This window comes from Salvelinus alpinus, chromosome 19 (assembly GCF_045679555.1).
Source record: "Salvelinus alpinus chromosome 19, SLU_Salpinus.1, whole genome shotgun sequence".
Classification (NCBI taxonomy): domain Eukaryota; kingdom Metazoa; phylum Chordata; class Actinopteri; order Salmoniformes; family Salmonidae; genus Salvelinus; species Salvelinus alpinus.
In genome coordinates this window covers 28,965,201-28,989,888 of record NC_092104.1, presented here as the reverse complement: position 1 = coordinate 28,989,888, position 24,688 = coordinate 28,965,201, and the positions used below count along the sequence as shown (strand labels likewise).

General features: G+C 39.8%; 2 protein-coding genes across 22 annotated transcripts in view; both read right to left on the bottom strand.

The window, feature by feature from the left end:
• LOC139545248 (kinesin-like protein KIF2A) overlaps positions 1-6,478 on the bottom strand; it is a 33,684-nt gene extending 27,206 nt beyond the window's left edge. For all 6 annotated transcript variants that reach the window (XM_071352822.1, XM_071352824.1, XM_071352827.1 and 3 more), the window contains exon 1: positions 6,315-6,478. In XM_071352822.1, coding sequence (XP_071208923.1) covers positions 6,315-6,375 — 61 coding nt within the window. In that variant the 5' untranslated portion in view covers positions 6,376-6,478. The remainder of the gene's footprint in view (positions 1-6,314) is intronic.
• Positions 6,479-7,386: 908 nt separating this feature from the next.
• LOC139545246 (uncharacterized) lies at positions 7,387-24,329 on the bottom strand. Of its 16 annotated transcripts, none has more exons than XR_011669015.1 (13): positions 24,032-24,329; positions 17,679-17,762; positions 16,444-17,174; positions 10,441-10,512; positions 10,108-10,347; positions 9,977-10,015; positions 9,789-9,821; positions 9,590-9,628; positions 9,023-9,137; positions 8,775-8,817; positions 8,600-8,629; positions 8,455-8,520; positions 7,387-8,067 (listed from the first exon to the last, which is right to left on the bottom strand). XR_011669015.1 is itself a non-coding variant. In XM_071352808.1 (12 exons), exons 2-12 carry the CDS (start codon positions 17,753-17,755, stop codon positions 8,004-8,006), a joined length of 1,434 nt encoding a protein of 477 aa, XP_071208909.1. In that variant the 5' UTR covers positions 17,756-17,762; positions 24,032-24,326; the 3' UTR covers positions 7,387-8,003. The 16 variants fall into 16 exon arrangements, 13 of the variants coding, with proteins under 13 accessions (XP_071208909.1, XP_071208910.1, XP_071208921.1 ...); XR_011669016.1 differs by having other exon boundaries at positions 9,986-10,015; positions 24,032-24,328; XM_071352808.1 differs by lacking the exon at positions 9,023-9,137 and having other exon boundaries at positions 24,032-24,326.
• Between the last annotated feature and the right edge of the window lie 359 nt (positions 24,330-24,688).

Below are 24,688 nucleotides of genomic sequence, written 5' to 3'. Positions count from 1 at the left end.
TAACTGGTGATTCCTGCTTTAGTTTTATCTGCTAAGTAGGAATAAGGAGGATAGAATTATGGTCAGATTTGCCAAATGGAGGGTGAGGGAGAGCTTTGTACGTGTGTCTCTGTGTGTATAGCAAAGGTGGTGTAATTTTTTCTCTCTGGTTGCACATGTAAAATGCTGGTAGAAATTAGGTCAAATGGATTTAAGTTTCCATGCATTAAAGTCCCCGGCCACTAGGAGCACCGCCTCTGGATGAGGCAGTTTTTAATCTTTGCTTTGCTGTAATAAAGGCTTTACACTTTTTTTTCGTAAAAAAAAAAAAACAGCCTCTGGTATTATTTAAGATTTATTTAGTGTTATTAACACTGTTCCAAATAGTCCGGAAAATAAAAATACTAATAATGCTCCTTTTTCTTGATCTCATTATTACTATTATTATGATCATCATTATAATAATAATGTCATTATTATTAGTAGGCTTAGTACAGCAGCCTTGTATAACCACCATTGAGCTGTAGACCTAAGAGCGCATCCCGTTGTCTTTCTCCAGAGTCTTAATACGGTAACGTACTTAGGCCTATATTTCAACACTCATAGGTTACTGTATCAGTCATTCAATCGTTCACGTCATCACACAGCATACGAAGTCATTCATGATTTGAAATGCAATCAAGCATTTGTTTTAAAATAAAATAAAGTGAGCCTTGAATAATTAGCTTAGACAATAAATAAACCGTTCCATTTCAGAAATTGTATTCACGAATGAATGCGACTGTTTTTAGTCTTTGATATAAAGGCATAGCAAAAAAACATTACAACAGACTCTCTGGTACACTTATAAAAGTTAGTGTTGTTCCAAACAGTCAGAAAAATGATATTGTAATGTAACAGCACCTGTTTGGCACACATAATATGCATGCAGAGCGTGCTACTTATTTTTCTTGATCTCCAGTATTTTCCACAACTAGTCAAATTAATTCCACAGATTGGACTTCGCCTTTACCTCATGAGCAACCAGTAGACTGCACCCATTTCGGTGTTCAGAGTTTATTATAACCAATTTATTGATGTGATTATGATATGCTATACAGTGTAGGTCAGGCCCTATTGGTCACATGCATGCGATGCATACATGTCACGTAAAGACAGTAAGGGTTGAGGGAATGTTTTTCCTAAACAAAATTAGGGATTTCGGTAACAGAACTCTTCAGTCAGAAATGGCTGTAATTATGTTGCAGCTTCAGCAACACGTACAGCGCAATAAACACCATGGTGGAGAAAGACAACGGGTGCTTGTCACACAGTCACTCGCTGTCTTTTTTTTTTTTTAAGACAGCGTAGCAAGTCAGCCTGGCCAGGCACAATCAAATCAATTGCTGGTCGGACTCCCTCTAGTCATTTGTGTATCTTAACTATTTAATCAAACAGTGTGCTTAAAGCATCAGACAAGCTCAGTGAATATAGTTGATTTGACTAAAACACATAGGATGTTTCTACATGTGGAAAAATACCCTTTTAAACATTTTGACCAATCGATTTCTCAAAATAACAGACGACTCTTGGTAGACAAAGATTTTTTGGGGGTTGGGGACAGCCCTAGATTAATAAAAAGAAAAAACTAAAAACTAACTAAGTTTCCCCTTTTAACTGTGGATTAATTGTCAGAGTAGAGAACACACGATTTTGTATGACAGAAAATGGATCAAAATTCTAGAAAGATCCAGCAACAAAAAAATGATCTGCATTCAAAGTAAAACAAATGTTTTCTTCCCAGGACAAATTAGTCAGCAACAACAAGCTAAGTAAATGTCCATGAATTTTGCGTGTTTCGACCTGACCACAAATGAATATAGTTGGTTCGCAGTTGGTTTTTGGCATTTTAACCTGCGTGTCATGAAAGCGTCTGGTGGGGAGAGACAAAATCAACATTCACGTGCGGAGCCGATTTGGTGAAGCTGTCAGAAAGAACCCGTCACTGACTAGGAGGAAGAATCATAGGGTAACAGATTAGCTCAAATACTGTAGGTTTAAATGTGACAAATGGCCTAACACTACGTTTTCCGTGAATGGAGCATCCGGTCTGTCAAATACACTCATTTCTAAGAACACTTCTGGAACTCTGACTGGTTGCATCACACAACAATAAGCATGCAGAGAGGCCAGTCTGTTACATTATAGTCTATGGACTTACGTATCCATAGTTTTTGTTGTTCCAATTAGATGATGATGATACAGTACAATATAGGGTAGCTTAAACATGACTCATCCATTTTTGAGCAAGAAGGTTAACCCCCCTACAACAACTGCTCCTGGGCGCCGATGATGTGGACATCGATTAAGGCACGTCTCTGATTCAGAGGGGTTGGGTTAAATACGGAAGTCACATTTCGGTTGAATGCATTCAGTTGTGCAACTGACTAGTTATCCCCTTTCCGCCCTTCCCTATTCCCAATGAGCACAACTTTATAGTACTGCAGGAGAGAATAATCCTGCTTTCTCTCCAACTGCCTCAAAGCAGATGATCTAAAGTGGGCTTAAAGAGTAGACATTGTTTACCATGGGTGGCCCACTTTGGTGCTGAAACCTGGCTGAGTGGGTGTGTTGACACTAGAGGGCGACCGATTAAATCGGCTTGTCCGATTAATTAGGGCCGATTTCAAGTTTTCATAACAATCAGTAATGTGCATTTTTGGACGCCGATTATGGCCGATTACATTGCACTCCACGAGGAGACTGTGTGGCAGGCTAACCACCTGTTACGCGAGTGCAGCAAGGAGCCAAGGTAAGGTGCTAGCTAGCATTAAACTTATCTTGTAAAAAAAACAATAAATCTTAACATAATCACTAGTTAACTACACATGGTTGATGATATTACTAGTTTATCTAGCTTGTCCTGCGTTGTATATAATCGATGCGGTGCCTGTTAATTTATCATTGAATCACAGCCTACTTCGCCAAACGGGTGATGATTTAACAAACGCATTCGCAAAAAATGCACTGTCATTGCACCAATGTACCTAACCATAAACATCAATGGCTTCCTTAAAATGAATACACAAGTATATATTTTTTTAAACTGCATATTTAGTTCAAAGAAATTCATGCTAGCAGGCAATATTAACTAGGGAAATTGTGTCACTTCTCTTGCGTTCTGTGCAAGCAGAGTCAGGGTATATGCAGCCGCTCGTTACGTGTGAAGACCACTTCTTCCTAACAAAGACCGTAATTAATTTGCCAGAATTGTACATAATTATGACATAACATTGAAGGTTGAGCAATGTAACAGCAATATGTAGACTTATGGATGCCACCAGTTCGATAAAATACGAAACGGTTCCGTATTTCACAGCAGCAGGCTCATAAGCATTCATTCAGACATCACTTTCCTGCGTTTGTCAGCAGCTCTTCGCAATGCTTGAAGCACAGCGCCGTTTATGACTTCAAGCCTATCAACTTCTGAGATTTGGCTGGCAATACTACAGTGCCTATAAGAACATCCAATAGTCAAAGGTATATGAAAACAAAATGGTAGAGAGAGAAATAGTCCTATAATTCCTATAATAACTACAACCTAAAACTTCTTACCTGGGAATATTGAAGACTCATGTTAAAAGGAACCACCAGCTTTCATATGTTCTGAGCAAGGAACTTAAACGTTAGCTTTTTAACATGGCACATATTGCACTTTTACTTTTCTCCAACACTATGTTTTTGCATTATTTAAACCAAATTGTACATGTTTCATAATTTATTTGAGATTAAATTGGTTTATATATATATATATATATATATATATATATATATATATATATATATAAAATGCAAATGAATTACTTAAAAATCATACAATGTGATTTTCTGGATTTTTGAAAAAAATCTGACCTCTACATGCTTTGTAAGTAGGAAAACCTGCAAAATCGGCAGTGTATCAAAAACTTGTTCTCCCCACTGTATATAAAAAAAGTTTAAAAATCGGCTGATTAATCGGTATCGCCTTTTTTTGGTCCTCCAATAAATCGGTATCGGCGTTGAAAAATCATAATCGATTGACCTCTAATTGACACCTCCCATATGTTCAGCAGTGGACAGAGGGGGCAGTTACACTGAACACATCAAGTTAGAGCGACTTAAAGGAGCAATTAGGGTTAAGTGCCTTGCTCAAAAGGCACACACCAATATTTTGCTTAGTTAGCGCTGGGATTCGAACCAGCGACCTTTTGTTTACTGGCCCAACACTCTTAACCACTAAGCTACCTGCCGCTTCCTTACTTAACTGACTCCTTACTTAACGGACTGCTGTCAGTTGGTCCAAAGTGTCTCCATGGCATCTACTTTGAAAGACACTGAATGGGGATAATTTCATGCAGAAATTAGTACAATACAGTTGATAATCCACACTAAAGATTAAATAGGCCTCTCTTATGCCATTAAAAGAGGGCAAAAAGTGTTTCCTGTCCCGGCTGGGATTAAAAGGAATGCTGGTGCCAGATACACCCTGCTCAGTTAAAGTTCTAGTAGACTAGACTGTAGTGTAAATGACAATGTCAAAAGTGAAATTAGCTGATATTAAAAAATATATTTTAAAAAATAGATAAAATGTAATAATAGAGGCTTAAAGCCTCATCTAACTGCTATACTTTTACCACTTTTCCTCTCAAGTCCTTATGATAGTCTGCTATCATGGCACACAGTAGGCTATTCTGTGGTTGAGTGATGCCTCCATTCATCGCAGAGCACATCAGTGCTTGGCTAATGGCAGGACTAGAGACTGAGGGAGGAGAGTACTCCTGGTATATTCCAGAGAGCTGCCTGCAACAGATGAGGGGGTGGTGGTTAATAGGTTGAATCGGGCTTCGCCAGCCGCCACCCCCCCAGAGAGTACTCCCTACCCACGATGACACAGACAGCTTGCACTACCTACGGACACTAGATAGGACCCACTTTCCATACATCATGCACCAGTAAACATTAAACACCCACGTAGTCCATAACTCAATTTACACAAAACACTTTTTTTTAAAGAAAAGTCTTTACCCCTAGTTTATAGTAATCAGAAGGATATGATGGTTTTTGTTGCGGTGCTATAGGGATCTGTCTCCTAGGAGTGTTTACCCGGTTTGGCTGCCTGGACTAAGCACAGCAGACTATGGCGCTGATGCAGGTATCCATTGACTGGCAAAAGCAGCCCCTTCCTCTCCCTTATAACAAAACAGTCAAGCTTATCTTGGGTGCTCTGCAAAACTACCAGATCAAGTTGATCTGAATATAAAAGCTGTGAGTGCTAGTCAATGTGTATGGTGGTACTCCTAAAAAAAATATATATAGGAGGCCATTAGCCTGGTTGTCATGGTTCTTTTTACTGACAGCTGCATGCTATACCTCTAACATACATGGGTAGCTAGATAGCTAACTAAGTGCCTCAGTTTCAGACCATCTGTAACGTTACAGTACTTGCCTAGCTGACCAAACTCCACAGTGAAGGGACTTTCTGATGAACTCCACAACTTCCTTCACCGTGAAGTTCAGTCAGCTAGCTACTACCCGCCCAACAATTATCTGCAGTAGCTAGATATTGCAACGTTATTGGGAGATCTCAAAACCCTGGTTGATAATACCCACCAAACGACCTATGTAGCTAGTCGTAACGTTAGTATGACACAATGCTAACTTGACAATAAGTTTAACAGCCAGCCTTCCCACCCCCCCAAAAAATAATTAAAAAAAACACATTATCAAAGTTAGTTAACTAGCTAGAAATGTTATTAAATATACTTTTAGCTAACGTTAACTTCTATCTAGCCAGTATCGTTAGCCAGTTACCTAGCCACTTCAGTATTATGAAGCAAACAAGGACACCTGATAGTTTACCTTTGCTAACTAACCAGAACACGTATTTCGCGGTACCTTTCACAACCTAACGTTACTTAACTAGCGGGTGGCTTTGGTTAGCTAGTTTGTTAACTGCTAAACTAACGTTAACTAGCTAGTGTGGTAACCAGAGCTGTGCATACTTTAGTTACTGTAAAGCGTCAAGAAGCTAGCTAGCGTTAGCTGCTTTAACTGACTAACTACACTAGTTAATCCAAGAACCCATTTTAACTGGTTGTTAACTAGCCAGTTAGAATGTGCATTTGTCGTTTAGGTAGTCAGCTAGTTAAATCTACATCGGCCAAGTTGGCTAGCAAGCACAGCCACCCCAACTTTGCGTCTGCTACTCGGCTTCAACGGTTGCAGTGTGTTCACAGCAACACAAAGCTTCTCAAAACAACTCCTAGCGAGGGAAAAACCAATCGAGACATGAGAAATGACATACGAACGTAACTTACCATCGCTTCGCTTTATTTCAACGTACACGCCGACGACGATTTTCCCAAAACTACCCACCATTCTTCATTAGTGTAGAGTATCCTGAAAGATGTTGACTTTTTGTGTTTGAAATAAATCTACTTTGACCGGAGGATGCATGGAGCAGCCAGCCAGAGAAATAAGGGATTTCAATAGTTACCACAGCCACAAAGTCAGAGTTGGATACATAGTAAAAATAGAAAACTAAAATTATATTTTTGGTATTCCTTTAGGGGTAGGTTTAAAATCACATTTTAAGACGATAAATTGTAGAAATGGGCGATTTTTTATTTTATTTTTTACTAGTGACGATCAGAAATAAGTGACCAAACGTGTATGCACATAGTCAAATTGTTAATAAAATATAAATGCTTTATGAAGTGTCAAGCAGACACTTTCGCCATCCATACTGCTGCACATAACATAGCCTGGTCCAAGATCAATGTGTTCTTGCCAATACCAACTCCATTGCTGTGTTTGTTTGGCATCACAAGTTGGCATTATAGCACACAGACTATGCACAGGCATTCTGTTAACATCTGACCCCAGTCTAGAGTGATTTGTTCTTGCAATCATGTTTCAGGCACATGCCATTTCAGATATAATTCTTCAGGTACTTTTTCAAAGTAAACTGCTTCTCTTTACTGTATCTCAGGTGTTTCCAGTGTGAAGTAATTGGTAGCTTGTTAAACTATTTTCAAAGTAGTGTCCCCACCACTAAGTCAGACAGACAGTCAGTGACTAAATAATTATGCAGTCAAGAAAATACAAATGCCCCGCCCCCAAAAAATAGGCCTACCTGAGTAAAACATATTTTAGGCGACCAGGGGAGAACCTAACCTCTTGATTGGTGTTGTACTAAGGTCAGAGAACCTATTCCCACACCTCACCGACAAGACCTTCCCCCTGTACTGCTGTTGGGACACTCTTGATCGCTGCACCAGGGTGTCATTCCACTTCAAACGCCAATGTGAATGGTGCATTAAAGTTTCTCCTCCTAAAGCAGTCAACGAAGAACAGCTGGTAGGGTTTAATGAATGTTAAACACACATATTTTGTGTTATGAGGTTTTATCAATGACAGGTTACAAGGGGATTTCCTCAAACTTACTAAAAAGTTTACATAATGATCAAAAATGTATAAGGCCACGTGTCTCTACAGCTATTCAAGTGAAGTATCAACATAGAACTTTCCAAATCTGCTAGCGAGGATAAAGAAATGCATGTGAAAACCAAATCAGAGTTCACTCAAAATCTTGAAGGCTACAATTAAAAGTAGAATAATTCATATATAATTGCTGCAATTAACATAAGGGTTGGTTGATCAACAATTAGGCTACTGTCATTCATTCATTCTTTTATTTATTTGAACAAGTAAGCCATAGAATGGAAAAAAGCAAAAAATGTGTAGCCCCAAAGCAGTTCCCTTAATAATTTGCATTCCCTTTTCCCTGATCAATAAAATCAGGGTCTTATGCCATCTATGTTCCGCACTGAAATATGTTGAAAACACAAGAGTTACACAAACACGCACTATCTGTTGAAATGAAAATGTAAGATGTCCAAAATGTGGCACATGAACAGAAAAAAAAACACTTCATAGACGAGCAAGGACAATCAGTAGCATAGTCTCTATGCTAACCATGCTGCCAGAGACAGCTCCACGGGCCCTCATTGCTGGCGATGGCTCAGGGGGCTCTCAAGCATGTTCACAGCCACCTCTTCATTATTGTCTCTAAAGGAACAAGATACATGTCATTGACATGGCAAATCAATGTTGAGTAGCAAAATACAATATCATTACTATTACCTGGGATGTGTTCAGTTCGCTTCAACTTTTGCTATGTTGCGTGATGGTGCGTACTGAACAGCACGTTTCTCCAAAACGGTGCGCAATCTTCAACAACCTTTGGTGAACGTTTGCTCCCGTTGGGTGGGTGCGGCGTGTTGTAGCCTGATCAATATGGGTGTGACCATTTGAAATCGCCCTCTGGGTCATCATAATCACTACGTTTTTCAATTGGTCGTTAAGTACAGTATAGTTTCCATTGAATTCAGCCTTGCACACCGTTCGGTCATACTGAACGCACCCCAGGTAGGCAAATATTGTTCTCTACTATACCTATTGGCAGGACCTCCATTCTGATTGGTACCGTTGTTCAGACCACTCATCTCAGTCTCTTCATCTCTGCAGCAAAACATGCAGCAGTGATCACTCAATATATCTTACATCTGATTATGATTAAAACCATAAATATTAGACTTACTGGTTTCTACTGGCACCCTGATGCTTTTGTCTGTAGGGAGACAGATGCAGTGTTTTAACTTGTAACGGAGAGAATAAAAGCTTATTCTAAAAGACAGTGAATATTTTATGAAAGTTCTAGTATGAATATCTGTGTGTGTCTAAGCACGACTAAGAACAACTTTAACAGAACATACCTGATCAAATAGACTGCAACGACACCAATGACACCAACAAAGCCTGACAGAGATGAGTGCCAATTAATCATAAACATTACTTTCAAAGACTTAATACTGTGATCCTAGCATTAGAGAGGAGTCATGCAGGCTCTAATGGTACTAAACTGCACCTGGAACTATAGATGAAGCAATAATTTCAACATGGAACTGAGTAAGTATCAGGTGAATATAATGTGGAAGATATTCTAAAGAAACTAATATCTCACCATGTCACCTCGTAACAGGATAATCCCTGCAGGGTCAGGCACTCAAGCCCAGGAAATAAGCAGAAGAATACAGGAGACCATGGCAAGAGCAGAAGCAGATACAGCAGCATGAAAGCTTAACCCTCAAGCAATCATTGTTATTAGTTATGCCGGCCAGACCAGCTTCACAAAATATACAAATTCATGACATATTCTGTAGAAGTACTGTAGCAATACTAGCAAAGGAATAACCCCAGCCATGCCAGTGGCAACAGGAAAAACAGTAACAGAGCCCTCAATTATTTACAATAAACATAACGTGGATAGTGCTTTTCATTTCAGAATTCTTCTCAAGGCTCTACTTAGGCAAAAACATTTTATTGCAATAGCTAAAAATACTTCAGATTAGGACTAGGCCTATGAGAAATAGTCTGTAAAAGTGGGTTTTTAAGGCCCATTTTAAACGTTTGGATTGGTGGAGGGGCTCTCAGAGGGTAAGGGCGAGCATTCCATCGGCAAGAAGCAAGGGAGCAAAAGGCTTGCCCCCCCCCCAAAAAGAATCCCATTTAAGATGTAAGTGTAACTTACTAAGAACTGATGCGACAATGACGCCTACAGACGATGAACCTATGGGAACAGAAAATCGCAATTGTTTAATTGTACAAACAGGGCCGTTTGAACGCAATCTCTGGTCTTCAGCAGTTGAAGACCAGAGATTGAGGTTAATCATGCTATAATTCAGAATAATACAGTTAAAACCTAACCCTTCTGTTTTAATGTAGCTCACCATTGAGAGGTGGGGGTGACAAAGTGTTGTTGCCTGTGTAAAGAACAAGGGGAGAATTACAATAGACAAAATAAGACTCACAAACCCTAAAACGATCAAAATTAAATATTTGAGGTTAACTCAAACATGTTTTTGTTGCACACAGACAGACCCTATGGACAGAGACATTGCCTTGCACAGAAACTCACTGTTTATACCTTGAATAGCCTCCAACAATGGTGGACACTCTGAAACATAATAAGTTGCATAAATGTTAAACATTTAAAAACATCAAGGCTCACCATGGACATGGTTAAAAATGTCTTCAGTTGAAGTCTACCTGTCTTCTCAGAGGAGACATGGTTATCCAAATATTCCATATTACACTCGTTGACCTCCTTAACCATAAGCACAAATGCCCGACCATCATGGTGGCAAGCAGTCTTCGGCTTTTGAGGAATGCTTGTGCAGAGTGGAATCGGTAAACCCTTCAACAGCTCATCCTCCCCACACCATATCTTATTCACAGCAGCAGCACACTCAGGACTCTTACATGCAATGCATGACACATTCCAGTGATCTACAATGGCACACAAAGACAAGGCACAACAAATACCTGTTCTGCTAAATATACAAAACAATTAAGTATTGCTAAAAAAAAAACAATCCTCACCGTTGCTTGTATCAATAAAGAGACCCTCAACGCCACATGCCATCCTGGACATGAATATCAAAAATACAATCCCTACAGTGAAACAAAATATTACAGGCATATCTATAGCATATGGATCACATCATTTGAATTCAGAAAGTAAACTGAAATTACAATTCTCAATGCTTCTCTGAGAAAATGTTGAATTAGAATTTCAGTTTACTTCCTAAATTCAAATAGAATTGACCCAGACCATGGCTCACAAAGATGAACATCTTACATGTACATACAACGCATTTGCAAAGTATTCAGACCCCTTCCCTTTTTGTTACATTACAGCCTTGTTCTAAATGGATCAAATAAAAATTCACACACACACAATGACAAAGCAAAAACAGGCTTAGACATTTTTGCAAATTTATAAAAAATGTAAAAAACAAATACTTTATTTACATAGGTATTCAGACCCTTTGCTATTATACTCAAAATTGATCTCAAGTGCATCCTGTTTCCATTGATCATCCTTGAGATGTTCCACCTGTGGTAAATTCAATATACACACAAATCCAAAGTAAAGGAATGGAATTAAGAATATATAAATATTTGGACGTGCAATGTCGCAGCGGCATAGACTAAGATACAGTAGAATATATACATATGAGATGAATAATACAAAACATGTAAACATTTTTAAAGTGGCCAGTGATTTCAAGTTTATGTATATAGGGCAGCAGCCTCTAAGGTGCTACTGATGGCTATTTAACAGTCTGATGGCCTTGATAGACTGAAAAACAGCTTCTCTCGGTTCCAGCTTTGATGCACCTGTACTGACAGCCTTCTATATGATAGTGGGGTGAACAGGCTGCGGCTCAGGTGGTTGTTGTCCTTGATTACCTTTTGGCCTTCCTGTGACATCGGGTGCTGTAAGTGTCCTGGAGGCAGGTCGTTTGCCCCCGATACGTTGAGAAGACTGCACCACCCTCTGGAGAGCCCTGTGGTTGCGGCCCGACAGACTGCTCTCAATTGTAAACGTTTGTGAGGGTTTTTCAAGCCAAATTTCTTCAGCCTCCTGAAGATGAAGAGGCACTGTTGCGCCTTCTACGCTGTCTATGTGGGTGGACCATTTCAGTTTGTCAGTGATATATACACAAAGGAACTTGAAGCTTTCCACTTTCTCCACTGCGGTCCTGTCGATGTGGATGGGGGGTGCTCCCTCTGCTGTTTCCACGATCATCTCCTTTGTTTTGTTGACGTTTAGTGAGAGGTTGTTTTCCTGGCACCACACTCCCAGGGCCCTCACCTCCTCCCTGTAGGCTGTCTCATCATTGTTGCCATTCAGGCCTACTACTGTTGTGTCGTCTGCAAACTTGATTGAGTTGGAGGCGTGCGTGGCCACGCAGTCATGGGTGAACAGGGAGTGCAGAAGGGGGCTGAGCACGCATCCTTGTGGGGCCCGTGTTGAGGATCAGCTAAGTGGAGATGTTTCCTCTCTTCACCACCTGGGGGCGGCCCGTCAGGAAGTCCAGGACCCAGTTGCACAGGGCGGGGTTCAGATCCAGGGCCTGGCATGCCAAATAATGTCCCCTGGTCAAATATTGTCCCCCTCTATGTCACAATGGGATTCTATGAGTTCTAACTTCTGTTGCTAGAATTTGCAACATTCTGACCAGATTACGTAATGAACCAACATGTTACTAAGCTGGTTGCTTGGTTACCTCATAGCAGTCGAAGGAAGGAGGACGCCGGCAGTTCTAGTTCTATTTCACCTCAGAAGCGCTCGCTCAGTCCGCGCAAAATTATTTCCTCAGAATTGCTCTCCAAGAACGTTGTTCTTGACAGTGACAACCTGCTGCTTCAGAGGACCCAAAAGACTGTAAAGAGAACACTTTCTTTACCATATATTTGTCTTCAAGAAAATATTGTTAAACATAAATAATTTAAGCTGTTTTTATATTGATATTGCTAGCTACTCATTTAACTCAGCCAGACAGTTTTAATTAGCTAATGTTATCTAAGTTAGCTAACTAACTGCTATTGTAGCTGCTTTCTGTTTGTATGAAGCTTGCACTTTAAATGGCATCCCTCAAGGAGATTTGATCTTTCCAACAAGGCGGAGTACTATGACGGAACCACTGATCCAGCCCATGTTATTGAAATCAGCCTGGTTTGCATAGTGATGATGAAAATAACATTTAGGCTGTAATGATCTCCAAAATTCTAATCATTAGGTCATCACAACGTTGAAATAGCAACGGACGCTAATATTTTATCGAATCCCATTGTGACGTAGAGGGAGACACTATTTGGCAGGGTACATTTGGCATGACAGGCCCCGAGCTTAATGATGAGCTTGGAGGGTACTATGTAGAGGTCGACCGATTAATTAGGGCCGATTTCAAATTTTCATAACAATTGGTGATCTGCATTTTTGGACACCGATTATGACCGATTACATTGCACTCCACAAGGAGCCAAGGTAAGGTACTAGCTAGCATTAAACTTATCTTATAAAAAACAATCAATCTTAACATAATCACTAGTTAACTACACATGGTTGATGATATTACTAGTTTGTCCTGCGTTGCATATAATCAATGCGGTGCCTGTTAATTTATCATTGAATCACAGCCTACTTCGCCAAACGGGTGATTTAACAAGTGCATTCGCGAAAAAAGCACTGTCGTGCCAATGTGTACCTAACAATAAACATCAATGCCTTTCTTAAAATCAATACACAAGTGTATATTTTTAAACATGCATATTTAGTTAATATTGCCTGCTAACATGAATTTCTTTTAACTAGGGAAATTGTGTCTTGCGTTCTGTGCAAGCAGAGTCAGGGTTTATGCAGTAGTTTGGGCCGCCTGGCTCGTTGCGAACTGTGAGAAGACCATTTCTTCCTAACAAAGACCGTAATTAATTTGCCATAATTGTACATAATAATTATGACATAACATTGATGGTTGTGCAATGTAACAGCTATATTTAGACTTAGGGATGCCACCCGTTAGATAAAATACGGAACGGTTCCGTATTTCACTGAAAGAATAAACGTTTTGTTTTCTAAATGATAGTTTCCAGATTTGACCATTTTAATGACCTAAAGCTCGTATTTCTGTGTGTTATTATATTATAATTAAGTCGATGATTTGATTGAGCAGTCTGACTGAGCGGTGGTAGGCAGCAGCAGGCTCGTAAGCATTCATTCAAACAGCACTTTCCTGCATTTGCCAGCAGATCTTCGCTGTGCTTCAAGCATTGCGCTGTTTATGACTTCATGCCTATCAACTCCCAAGATTAGGCTGGCAATACTAAAGTACCTATTAGAACATCCAATAGTCAAAGGTATATGAAATACAAATGGTATAGAGAGAAATAGTCCTATAATAACTACAACCTAAAACTTCTTACATGGGAATATTGAAGACTCATGTTAAAAGGAACCACCAGCTTTCATATGTTCTGAGCAAGGAACTTAAACGTTAGCTTTTTTACATGGCACATATTGCACTTTTACTTTCTTCTCCAACACTTTGTTTTTGCATTATTTAAACCAAATTGAACATGTTTCATTATTTATTTGAGACTAAATAGATTTTATTGATGTATTATATTAAGTTAAAATAAGTGTTAATTCAGTATTGTTGTAATTGTCATTATTACAAATATTATTATTTTTTAAAGAAAAAAAAGAGAATAAAAACACACAAAAAACTAAAATCGGTATCGGTGTTGAAAAATCATAATCGGTCGACCTCTAGTACTATGGTGTTGAATGCTGAGCTATAGTCAATGAACAGCATTCATACATAGGTATTCCTCTTGTCCAGATGGGATAGGGCAGTGTGATGACGATAGCATCGTCTGTGGATCTATTGGGGTGGTAAGTACATTTTAGAGGGTTTAGGGTGACAGGTAAGGTGGAGTTGATATGATCCTTGACTAGTCTCTCAAAGCACTTCATGATGACAGAAGTGAGTGCTACGGTGGCGATAGTCAGTTCAGTTACCTTTGATTTCTTGGGTACAGGAACAATGGTGGACATCTTGAAGCATGTGGGGACAGCAGATTGGGATAGGGAGAGATTGAATATGTCCGTAAACACTCCAGCCAGCTGGTCTGCGCATGCTCTAAGGATGAGGCTAGGGATGCCGTCTGGGCCAGTAGCCTTGCAAGGGTTAACATGTTTAAATGTCTTACTCACGTCAGCCATGGAGAAGGAGAACCGTAGTAGCGGGCCGCGTCGGTGGTACAGTGTTATCCGCAACGTGGCAGGTTTTCCCTTTGTAGTCCGTGATTGTCTATAGACCCTGCCACAGACGTCTCGTGTCTGAGCCGTTGAATTGTGACTCCACTTTGTCTCTATAATGATGTTTTGTCTGTTTGATTGCCTTGAGGGAACAACTGTTTGTATTCGGCCATATTCTCAGTCACCTTGCCATGGTTAAAAACGGTGGTTCACGCTTTCAGTTTTGCGCGAATGGTGCCATCTATCCACAGTTTCTGGTTAGGGTAGGTTTTAATAGTCACAGTGGGTACAATATCTAATATACACTTCCTGATAAACTCAGTCACCATATCAGTATATTCGGCTGTTATTCTCAGAGGCTACCCTGGAACATATCCCAGTCCACGTGATCAAAACAATCTTGAAGCATGGATTACAATTGTTCAGACCAGCGTTGAATAGTCCTTAGCACAGGTACTTCCTGTTTGAGTTTCTGCCTATAGGAAGGGAGGAAGGCAGGATCAGATTTGCAGGAGGGAAAGGGAGGGCCTTGTAGGCATCCTGGAAGTCGGAGTAGCAATGGTCGAGTGTTTTAGCAGCACAAGTACTTCAAAAAAATTGTTGATATAACTTCAGTAGCGTTTTCCTCAAATCTGCTTTGTTAAAATCCCCAGCTACAATAAATGTGCTTTCCAGTTTGCATAAAGTCCAGTGAAGTTCTTTGAGGGCTGTTGTGGAATCAGCTTGAGGGGGAATATACACGGCTGTGACTATAACCGAAGAGAATTCCCTTGGGAGGTAATACGGTCGGCATTTGATTGAGGTATTTTAGGTCGGGTGAACAAAAGGACTTGAGTTCCTGTATGTTATCACACCATGAGTAGTTAATCATGAAGCATACACCCCCGCCTTTCTTCTTCCCGGAGAGTTCTTTACTCCTGTCTGCGCGATGAACTGAGAACCCAACTGGCTGTACAGACTCAGACAATATATCCCAAGAGAGCCATGTTTCCATGAAAAAGAGTATGTTACAATCCCTGATGTCTCTCTGGAAGGAAATCCTCGCCCTGAGCTCGTCAATTTTATTATCGAGAGACTGAACATTAGCGAGTAATATGCTCGGAAGCAGTGGGTGGTGTGCACGCCCCTGAGTCGGACTAGAAGTCCACTCAGAGTCAGGATAGAGGGAAAGATGAACGGAGCAAAGTACAGAGAGATCCTTGATGAAAACCCGTTCCAGAGATCTCAGGACCTCAGGCTGAAACGAAGGTTCACCTTCCAAGAGGACAATGACCCTAAGCACACAGCCAAGACATCACAGGAGTGGCTTTGGGACAAGTCTCTGAATGTCCTTGAGTGGCACAGCCAGAGCCCGGACATCAACCCCATCAAACATCTCTGGAGAGACCTGAAAATAGCTGTGCAGCGACACTCCCCATTCAACCTGACAGAGTTTGAAAGGATCTGCAGAGAAGAATAGGAGAAACTCCCCAAATACAGGTGCGCCAAGCTTGTAACGTCATACCCTAGAAGACAAGGCTGTAATCGCTGCCAAAGGTGCTTCAACAAAGTACTGAGTAAAGGGTCAGAATACTTAAGTAAATGTGCTACGTTTTTTTTCTTCAGAGATTTGCACACAAAAAATCTCAAAACCTGTTTTTGCTTTGTCATTATGGGGTATTGTGTGTAGATTTGAGAGAAAAAGTGACATCCATTTTAGAACAAGGCTGTAACGTAACAAAATGTGGAAAAAGGGGTCTGAATACTTCCCGAATGCAGTGTATCTTACAACTTACATACGGACAAAGGGAACTTCCTTGACGAGAAGGCCTGCCACCATAGGAAAACCGTCAACAGCCATAAGAGAACGGTCTCTACAAAGGAAGCACTGGAATTTGCCTCTTTGTCACGTTGAGGTTTGGCTGATCGTCTGCGTTTCCTTATATTCTTCCTCTTGGGAGCCACCTTGTGTTCTTTCTCTAGGATGCGTTTTCCCTCTGTATCTTTCTCTTCAATCTCTCTCTTCACAGCCCTCTCAGCGACGACCTCCTCCCCTGACTCATAACGGTCTGTCCCCTTTCCCCCTTTCATCTCAGCTCTCATCCCATCTTCAAACTCCACCTTAGCAGCCATCTCAGTCACCTCCTCTACTCCCCCTGGGGCAAGACCATCTCCCTCTCTGTACTCCACACTGGCTTTGTCACCCACATACTCTACTTGTACAACTAAAGCATCACTCTTTTCCTCCAGTTCATTTTCAGCTATATCCCCCTTCAACTCTTCAACATTCCCTCCACTACTTTCCCCATTTGCAGTGCTTGCCTTTTCCTCTACACCTTTCTCCACCCCAGTCTCCCTAAGGCTCTGCTTTAGCTCTGCATTGTTATACCATTTTTTATTTGTTGATTTTCCTATTTTATTTATGGGTCGTTCTTCAGAAAACCCCCAAACTATAGGGCCATCATCACTGGTGCAGGTCGGCAACGCATGGCTCTTTTTAGGCAATGTACTCGTTTCCTGTGCAAATCTTGGAGAGAAAAAAAAAAAAAGGGAAACAAATGAATATTTTATAATTATATTAACTAATATTATAACTATTTGCCATGTTAGCGCTTGTCTTTCTATGGGGTTCAGGGCTGGACATCAAGGCTTGTCCGCGGCAAGTAAAAAACGAATAAATAACTCACAACATCAAAAATTACTCTGATCAGAACTAGATTTTTTTTATTTTATTATAAAACCTTTATTTTTAATTTTTAAGTGGCCTCCAGATTTGATGTGGTGCACTCAACTCCCAATTTCTGAATTTAAATTACGGTGGCGCCATCTATCACTATGCTATGTGAATATGTCCAGTGCGTTGGCTGTAGCAAACAGATTGGGAGAAATTAATTGAGCCTTAGTCACACGAGTGCTTTGTTAAATAATTGTCAATTGGACAAGTAAAAACCATATGTTCCACTTATCCAAAGCCCTGGAGTTGTTCCCAATCCCAACTCAATGTTTTTTAATACATGGAACACACACTTACTTGAGTTTCTGCATGGTATGGCATTCCCTCTCCCTATGCACCACAGGGCTATCGCATTCAGTACCACCACGTGCCATGGATAATCTATAAGAGATAACAAATGAAACTCAAACTGTGATGGCATGCAGATATCATAGTATACAGTACATAATCCCCCGGTTGGTCACACAGGTTTGTCAGTTTTATTGAAAGAATATGCATTCTAAATGGATAAAAAGCCCTGTAGGCTCTGATAGACCAGGTATATCTGGTTTTAGATAACAACAAACTAATGTATACTTCCTCTTGCAACATTTATGACAAAAAAATGAATTTTAAACAAAAATATTTACTTCTGCTGGTTGAATATAGACATTCTTTAAAACAATAAATGTGAGATTATATGACCTAGGCCTAATTGGAAAATAAGATACCTAGCCTACTGTAGATCTAAGATAGGTCTATAACTGGAAGACATACTATGGCATATTCCCATTGAAAAGAATACTTGGCTGCAGGGCTCTAAAGTGTGACCCATTTGATCGCATATGCATCAAAATACTTAGGTGCGAGACCAGGAATTTTATTTTGGGAGTACTGTGCGGCTAGGAAAGAAAGTCTCCCAGATAATACTTGTTGTAATAAAGCGTAGCTGTACCGTTGTTTCCGAGTGCGCTAGAGAAAAAAAAGCAAGTGCAGATTCGATAGAGTCATGGTTGCACCATTACTACAGAAAAACTGTTTGCTTCTCGCCCAACCAGGTCAATAAAGCTGACCCATATTACCGGTACAAGATTATCTTCCTATATGGATCGCATTTTACATTCAATCATAAACCATATCGTGGGCAGTTCTAACTACTTATGCGTCATTAACCATTTTCACTGGAAGAAGCCCACCTCGCACACAAAGTTGGGGAGCCTACGAGCTTTAGGGGGGCCCCCCAGATAGTATATGAACACGTCATAAGCCATGATTAAGTGTTTTATTACAGGAAATTAGCTTTACAATTGCAACATTTTCTCTCAGCCTCATGGCAAAATGTGTAGAATAGCAGGAAATTCGCTCAGAGATTCTTGAAATTCGGGACAATCCTTGTCAGGCAGGGACACTACTTTTATAGTTTACATTTTTGTATTTTGTTGCTTTATATCTGAGCTTAACATTTAGGGGAATTTAATAAGGAATATATTTGTTTTGGGACTTTCAGAATACTTTCAATATTATTAATTTCCATGTCGCCTCTATGCTTGGAAATGCCCTTGTCCGAAGTGAAGGATCTCAATTGGCGATAATGGACATTAACTGAAAAATGTAGTTTTTTTCTTGCAATAGACCTCTGTGACATACTTTAGAGTGTAATACTTGGGGCGGAAGCTAAGCTAACATATGGAATTGTTTTAAGATGGTCATACTATGAATCATTTAGATATTGGATATGAATTAGTGCCCCTTGACTTTTTCCACATTGTGAGTAGAATAAGTCTGTAACTCAACAATACCCCATATTCTACACACAATACCCCATAATGACAAAGTGAAGACGGGTTTAGAATTTTTTGCAAATGTATTACAAATAAAAACTGAAATACCTTATGTAAATAACTATTGAGACCAATTGCTATGAGACTCAAAATTGAGCTCAGGTGCATCCGATTTCCATTGATCATCCTTGAGATGTTGTTACAACTTGGAGTCCACCTGTGGTAAATTCAATTGACTGGACATGATTTGGAAAGACCTGTCTATATAAAGGATCTGCAGAGAAGAATGGGAGAAACTCCCCAAATACAGGTGTGCCAAGCTTGTAGCATCATACCCAAGAAACCTCAAGACTAATTGCTGCCAAAGATGCCTCAAAGTTTGTTTTATTTCTACATGGCAAAAAAATTCTAAACCTGTTTTTACATTGTCATTATGGGGTGTTGTGCGTAGATTGATGAACAAAAAAAAAGTATCAATTTTAGAGTAAGGCTGGAAACTAACAAAATGTGGAAAAATTCAAGGGGTCTGAAATGGAGTGGCTGTGTTTTTTTTAGTTCCCACCATAAATCCAGAGAATGCCAGACTGATGACAAAATTAGCCCACAAAAGGACCACCGCACCACCTCACAAGGTGAGTCCAAAAATGTCTTATATGCTGCTGCATAAAATGCAATATGCAAGGGAGATATGTATACTGTAGCTAAGAAAGTAATGTGTATTGTGTCGTAAGCTGTTAGTGACCCATGTGCCTCACCCTAAAAATGTAGTCCATTTTCACCAACGCGGCATTGTAAACACATCGTTCGTGGCCGGTGTGTGCTTGTTTGCTAGCTTTTTTTGTACAACTTTGACAGCGCTACTGATAGTGGTGGCGCTTGGCTAACGTGAAAATTCAGCACACACACACAATTCTATAATAGAACGGTGTTATTTGACGTGTCAAATTAAAAAATTATTTAAACGCTTAAAATAATGTTATGACGTATCTTTTTTGACATGCAAAGACCCAAACGGTGTTCAACGTGCCTCACCCTAATAATTATTTGGTCTAGTTTCACCTCTTAATTTCGCCTACTGTTCTAGCTTGGTGGTGCACATGTAGCCTATTAACTGTTTTAGAGAAATGTAATAATTGAATAGTGTAAGAGCTTTCATTGTCTGTTTATATGCCCCTTTATTTATCCTACGGTTCTGACTTGTTGTACAGGGAGTACACTGTAAGAACGGCCCATGTTCTGAATTGTTGCTGTACATTTCAAGTGCTAATCAAAGAAAATGACTACGTCTGTCGCACGCTCATTAATATCTTAATCCAATTACGGATGGCCTCTTATCGTCCCCTTATGCCATAGTTTGTATATCTCAAATGTCATTAGAAACCACATTTGCTTAAGCAAGTCTGCCATATCAGATGTGTTTTTTTTAAAGGCAGAATGAACTGTTTTGCTGCCAAACAAGGCTCCGCTGAAAGCCAAGTGTAGCAGTGGTAAGGTGTTGGGACAGCTTCATGTAGGCCCTAACAGTTTGTGGGCACCGTTTGTCACCGTTATAGTGCAATTAATGTATTGTTTAGTGTTGTGGCTTTGCTGGCATGCATATTTCTTGGTTTTTCAGAGTCAGTAGAAAGGCCTCTTTAGTGTCCTACGTTTTCATAACTGTGACCTTAATAGCCTACCGTCTGTAAGCTGTTACTGTCTTAACGACCGTTCCGCAGGTGCATGTTCATTCATTGTTTATGGGTCATTGAACAAGCATGGGAAACGGTGTTTAAACTCTTTACAATGAAGATCTGTGGAGTTTTTGGATTTTTACAAATTATCTTTGAAAAGAAAGATAGGGTCGTGAAAAAGGGACGTTTCTTTTTTTGCCGAGTTTATGCAGTTGAAGTCGGAAGTTTACATACACCTTAGCCAAATACATTTAAACTCAGTTTTTCACAATTCCTGACATTTAATACTAGTGAAAGTTCCCTTTTTAGGATCACCACTTTATTTTAAGAATGTGAAATGTCAGAATAATAGTAGAGAGAATGATTTCAGCTTTTATTTCTTTCATCACATTCCCAGTGGGTCAGAAGTTTACATACTCAATTAGTATTTGGTAACATTGCCTTTACATTGTTTAACTTGTGTCAAACGTTTCTGGAAGCCTTCCACAAGCTTCCCACAATAAGTTGGGTGAATTTTGGCCCATTCCTCCTGACAGAGCTGGTGTAGGTTTGTAGGCCTCCTTGCTCGCACACGCTTTTTCAGTTCTGCCCACCAATTTTCTATAGGATTGAGGTCAGGGCTTTGTGATGGCCACTCCAATACTTGACTTTGTTGTTCTTAAGCCATTTTGCCACAACGTTGGAAGTATGCTTGGAGTCATTGTCCATTTGGAAGACCCATTTGCAACCAAGCTTGAACTTCCTGACTGATGTCTTGAGATGTGGCTTCAATATATCCACATAATTTTCCTGCCTCATGATGCCATCTATTTTGTGAAGTGCACCAGTCCCTCCTGCAGCATCGCACCCCCACAACATGATGCTACCACCACCATGCTTCACGGTTGAGATGGTGTTCTTGCAAGCCTCCACTTTCTCCTCCAAACACAACGATGGTCATTATGGCCAAACAGTTCTATTTTTGTTTCATCAGACCAGAGGACATTTCTCCAAAAAGTACGATCTTTGTCCCCATGTGCAGTTGCAATATAGGACTCGTTTTACTGTGGATATAGATAATTTTGTACCTGTTTCCTCCAGCATCTTCAGAAGGTCCTTTGCTGTTGTTCTGGGATTGATTTGCACTTTTCGCACCAAAGTACATTCATCTCTAGGAGACAGAACGTGTCTCCTTCCTGAGCGGTATGATGGCTGCGTGGTACCATGGTGTTTATACTTGCGTACTATTGTTTGTATAAATGAACGTGGTACCTTCAGGCATTTGGAAATTGCTCCCAAGGATGAACCAGACTTGTGAAGGTGTACAATTTTTTTCTGAGGTCTTGGCTGATATCTTTTGATTTTCCCATTATGTCAAGCAAAGAGGCACTGAGTTTGAAGGTAGGCCTTGAAATACATCCACAGGTACACCTCCAATTGACTCAAATTATGTAATTTAGCCTATCAGAAGCTTCTAAAGCCATGACAATTTTCTGGAATTTTCCAAGCTGTTTAAAGGCACAGTCAACTTAGTGTATGTAAACTTCTGACCAACTGGAATTGTGATACAGTGAAATAATCTGTCTGTAAACAATTGTTGGAAAAATTACTTGTGTCATGCACAAAGTAGACTTGCCAAAACTATAGTTTGTTAACATGAAATTTGTGGAGTGGTTGGAGAAACAAATTGCACAACCTTCAATGTTATGTCATAATTATGTAAAATTCTGGCAAATTAATTACGGTCTTTGTTAGGAAGAAATGGTCTTCACACAGTTCGCAACGAGCCAGGCAAACTGAGTTTAAATGTGTTTGGCTAAGGTGTATGTAAACTTCCGACTTGAACTGTATTGCACTTTTACTTTCCTCTCCAACATTGTGTTTTTGCATTATTTAAACCAAATTGAACATGTTTGACTACTTATTTGAGACTAAAATGATTTGATGTATTATGTTAAAATAAAAGTGTTCATTCAGTATTGTTCTAATTGTCATTATTACAAAGATAAATAAAATTGTCCGATTAATCTGTATTTTTTGATCCTCCAATAATCAGTATCGGCGTTGAAAAATCATATTCGTTCGACCTCTAGCAGGGACCCTACTGAGTATTTCCCACCCCACTTAAGCGGGAACAGCTAGAAAGGTGTGTACTGTATATGCCAATATATGTATCCCATGTACAGTCTATTACAGTGTCTTGCATTGGGGGCTATGGAGGGGGTGCTGAACAAGTGCTGCATGGTATGCACTACAGTCACCCTCCAAAACGTATCATATTTGGTTAGTCGAGACCATAGTATTATATATATATATATATATATAAATATATACATGTAGCATGTCTTTGCAGGGCAACTCTTATTTTGAAAACAAATCATCCGCAATCGTGCTACCAGCATACCAGGGACCGGTGCTGTGCCGAACATCTCGCCCCTGCCAGAATCAATAAACCTGTGTCACAGGGATGATAGGATTTGGCCCATTATAATAAAGTGTTCCATTTTATTTATCTGCTTGGTCTCGAGAATATTTATTTTTTGTTGACTCGCGAATCCTTTATACAAAAAAAAACAACGTAATTTTCACACATTATAGCCATCCGACTAAGCTATATTAAAAACGGATAACCAAGGAAATGTATAGACTAGTCATGTGAACCAGCTGGATGAGAAAGTGTTGTGCATTATAGGAGACCGTGGTAGAGGGACTAAGTTAGCATGCACAGCTAACGCGTAACGACATTAGCCAACGTAGCTAACGACGTTAGCCAAGTTCCTCTTTGCAAATTGACGAGCTGACGCTAGCTATTTAACACTTCTATAATATTGTAATATATAGTTTATTACTAGCTAGCTATGCGCGTTGAATTAGTTTTCTTGCTGCATTTAAATGTCAGGTAGCCAACTGTGTGTATGTGGTAGTGGCGCAAGTAAAACGTTAACGGTTACGACAAGTAACGTTATCCAGTCAAGACAAGGGTTTAACGTTAACTTTAGGACAGCTATGTACATTTCCAAGAAGAAATCCTAAAACTTTATTTTCAAGAATTCCATTTTATGAACTTTTGTCTTAGAATCGGAAAAAACGTAACTTTTCCAATAACTTTGAGGAATATAAACTTCGCTCTTTTTTTTTTTTTAAACGACGAAAGGCGACGAGTTTGCATGCACAAATGACATTTAGTCCGATTTATTTAAAAGTAGTTTTTTTATTGACATCCTTTCTCTTCAAGACATACCTGTGTGTAATCTCGGTTCCTGGACGTTGTAAATCTTTGCGGGAAACAGCTACAACTTTTGAAGTGCTGGAGTAGGCTAACGTTACTTTTTCAGTTGCCGGTGGGTGCGTGACTAACAACGTCCGCTAAAGCCAATTTATATAGGGTGAATTCATAGCTACAATGTAGAAACGGAAAATGAGAGTTTCTATTGGACAAAATAAAATAGTTCCATTTAGTTCCTAGTGAAAAGCCTACACCCTTAATGTATGTAGTAGACTACCGTGCAAGAATACGGGGCAGAGGTATCTCACGCGCGGGAGAGACTTTACGGTATTAATGAACGACCAGTTGAAAAACGTTGTGATTATGGTGGTCCAGAGGGCAGTTACCACAAAGCAGTGATGTAAAGTACTTAAGTACAAATACTTTAAAGTAGGCCAACTGCTTATTTTTTGGGGTATCTGTACTTTATGATTTCGTATTATTTTTACTACATTCCTTTAAAAAAATATATTTTTTACCCCATACTTTTTACCCCATACATTTTCCCTAACACCCAAAAGTATTGGTTACATTTTGAATGCTTAGCAGGACAGGAAAATGGTCCAATTCACACACTAATCAAGAGAACATCCCTGGTCATCCCTACTGCCTCTGATCTGGCAGACTCACAAA

Coding starts and splice junctions, on each gene's coding strand:
- LOC139545246 (XM_071352808.1), bottom strand. CDS start 17,755: ATGGCACGTGGTGGTACTGAATGCGATAGCCCTGTGGTGCATAGGGAG. Junction 9,629..9,788: donor GTCACCCCCACCTCTCAATG/GTGAGCTACATT, acceptor CTGTTCCCATAG/GTTCATCGTCTGTAGGCGTC. Junction 8,630..8,774: donor GTTGCAGTCTATTTGATCAG/GTATGTTCTGTT, acceptor GTCTCCCTACAG/ACAAAAGCATCAGGGTGCCA.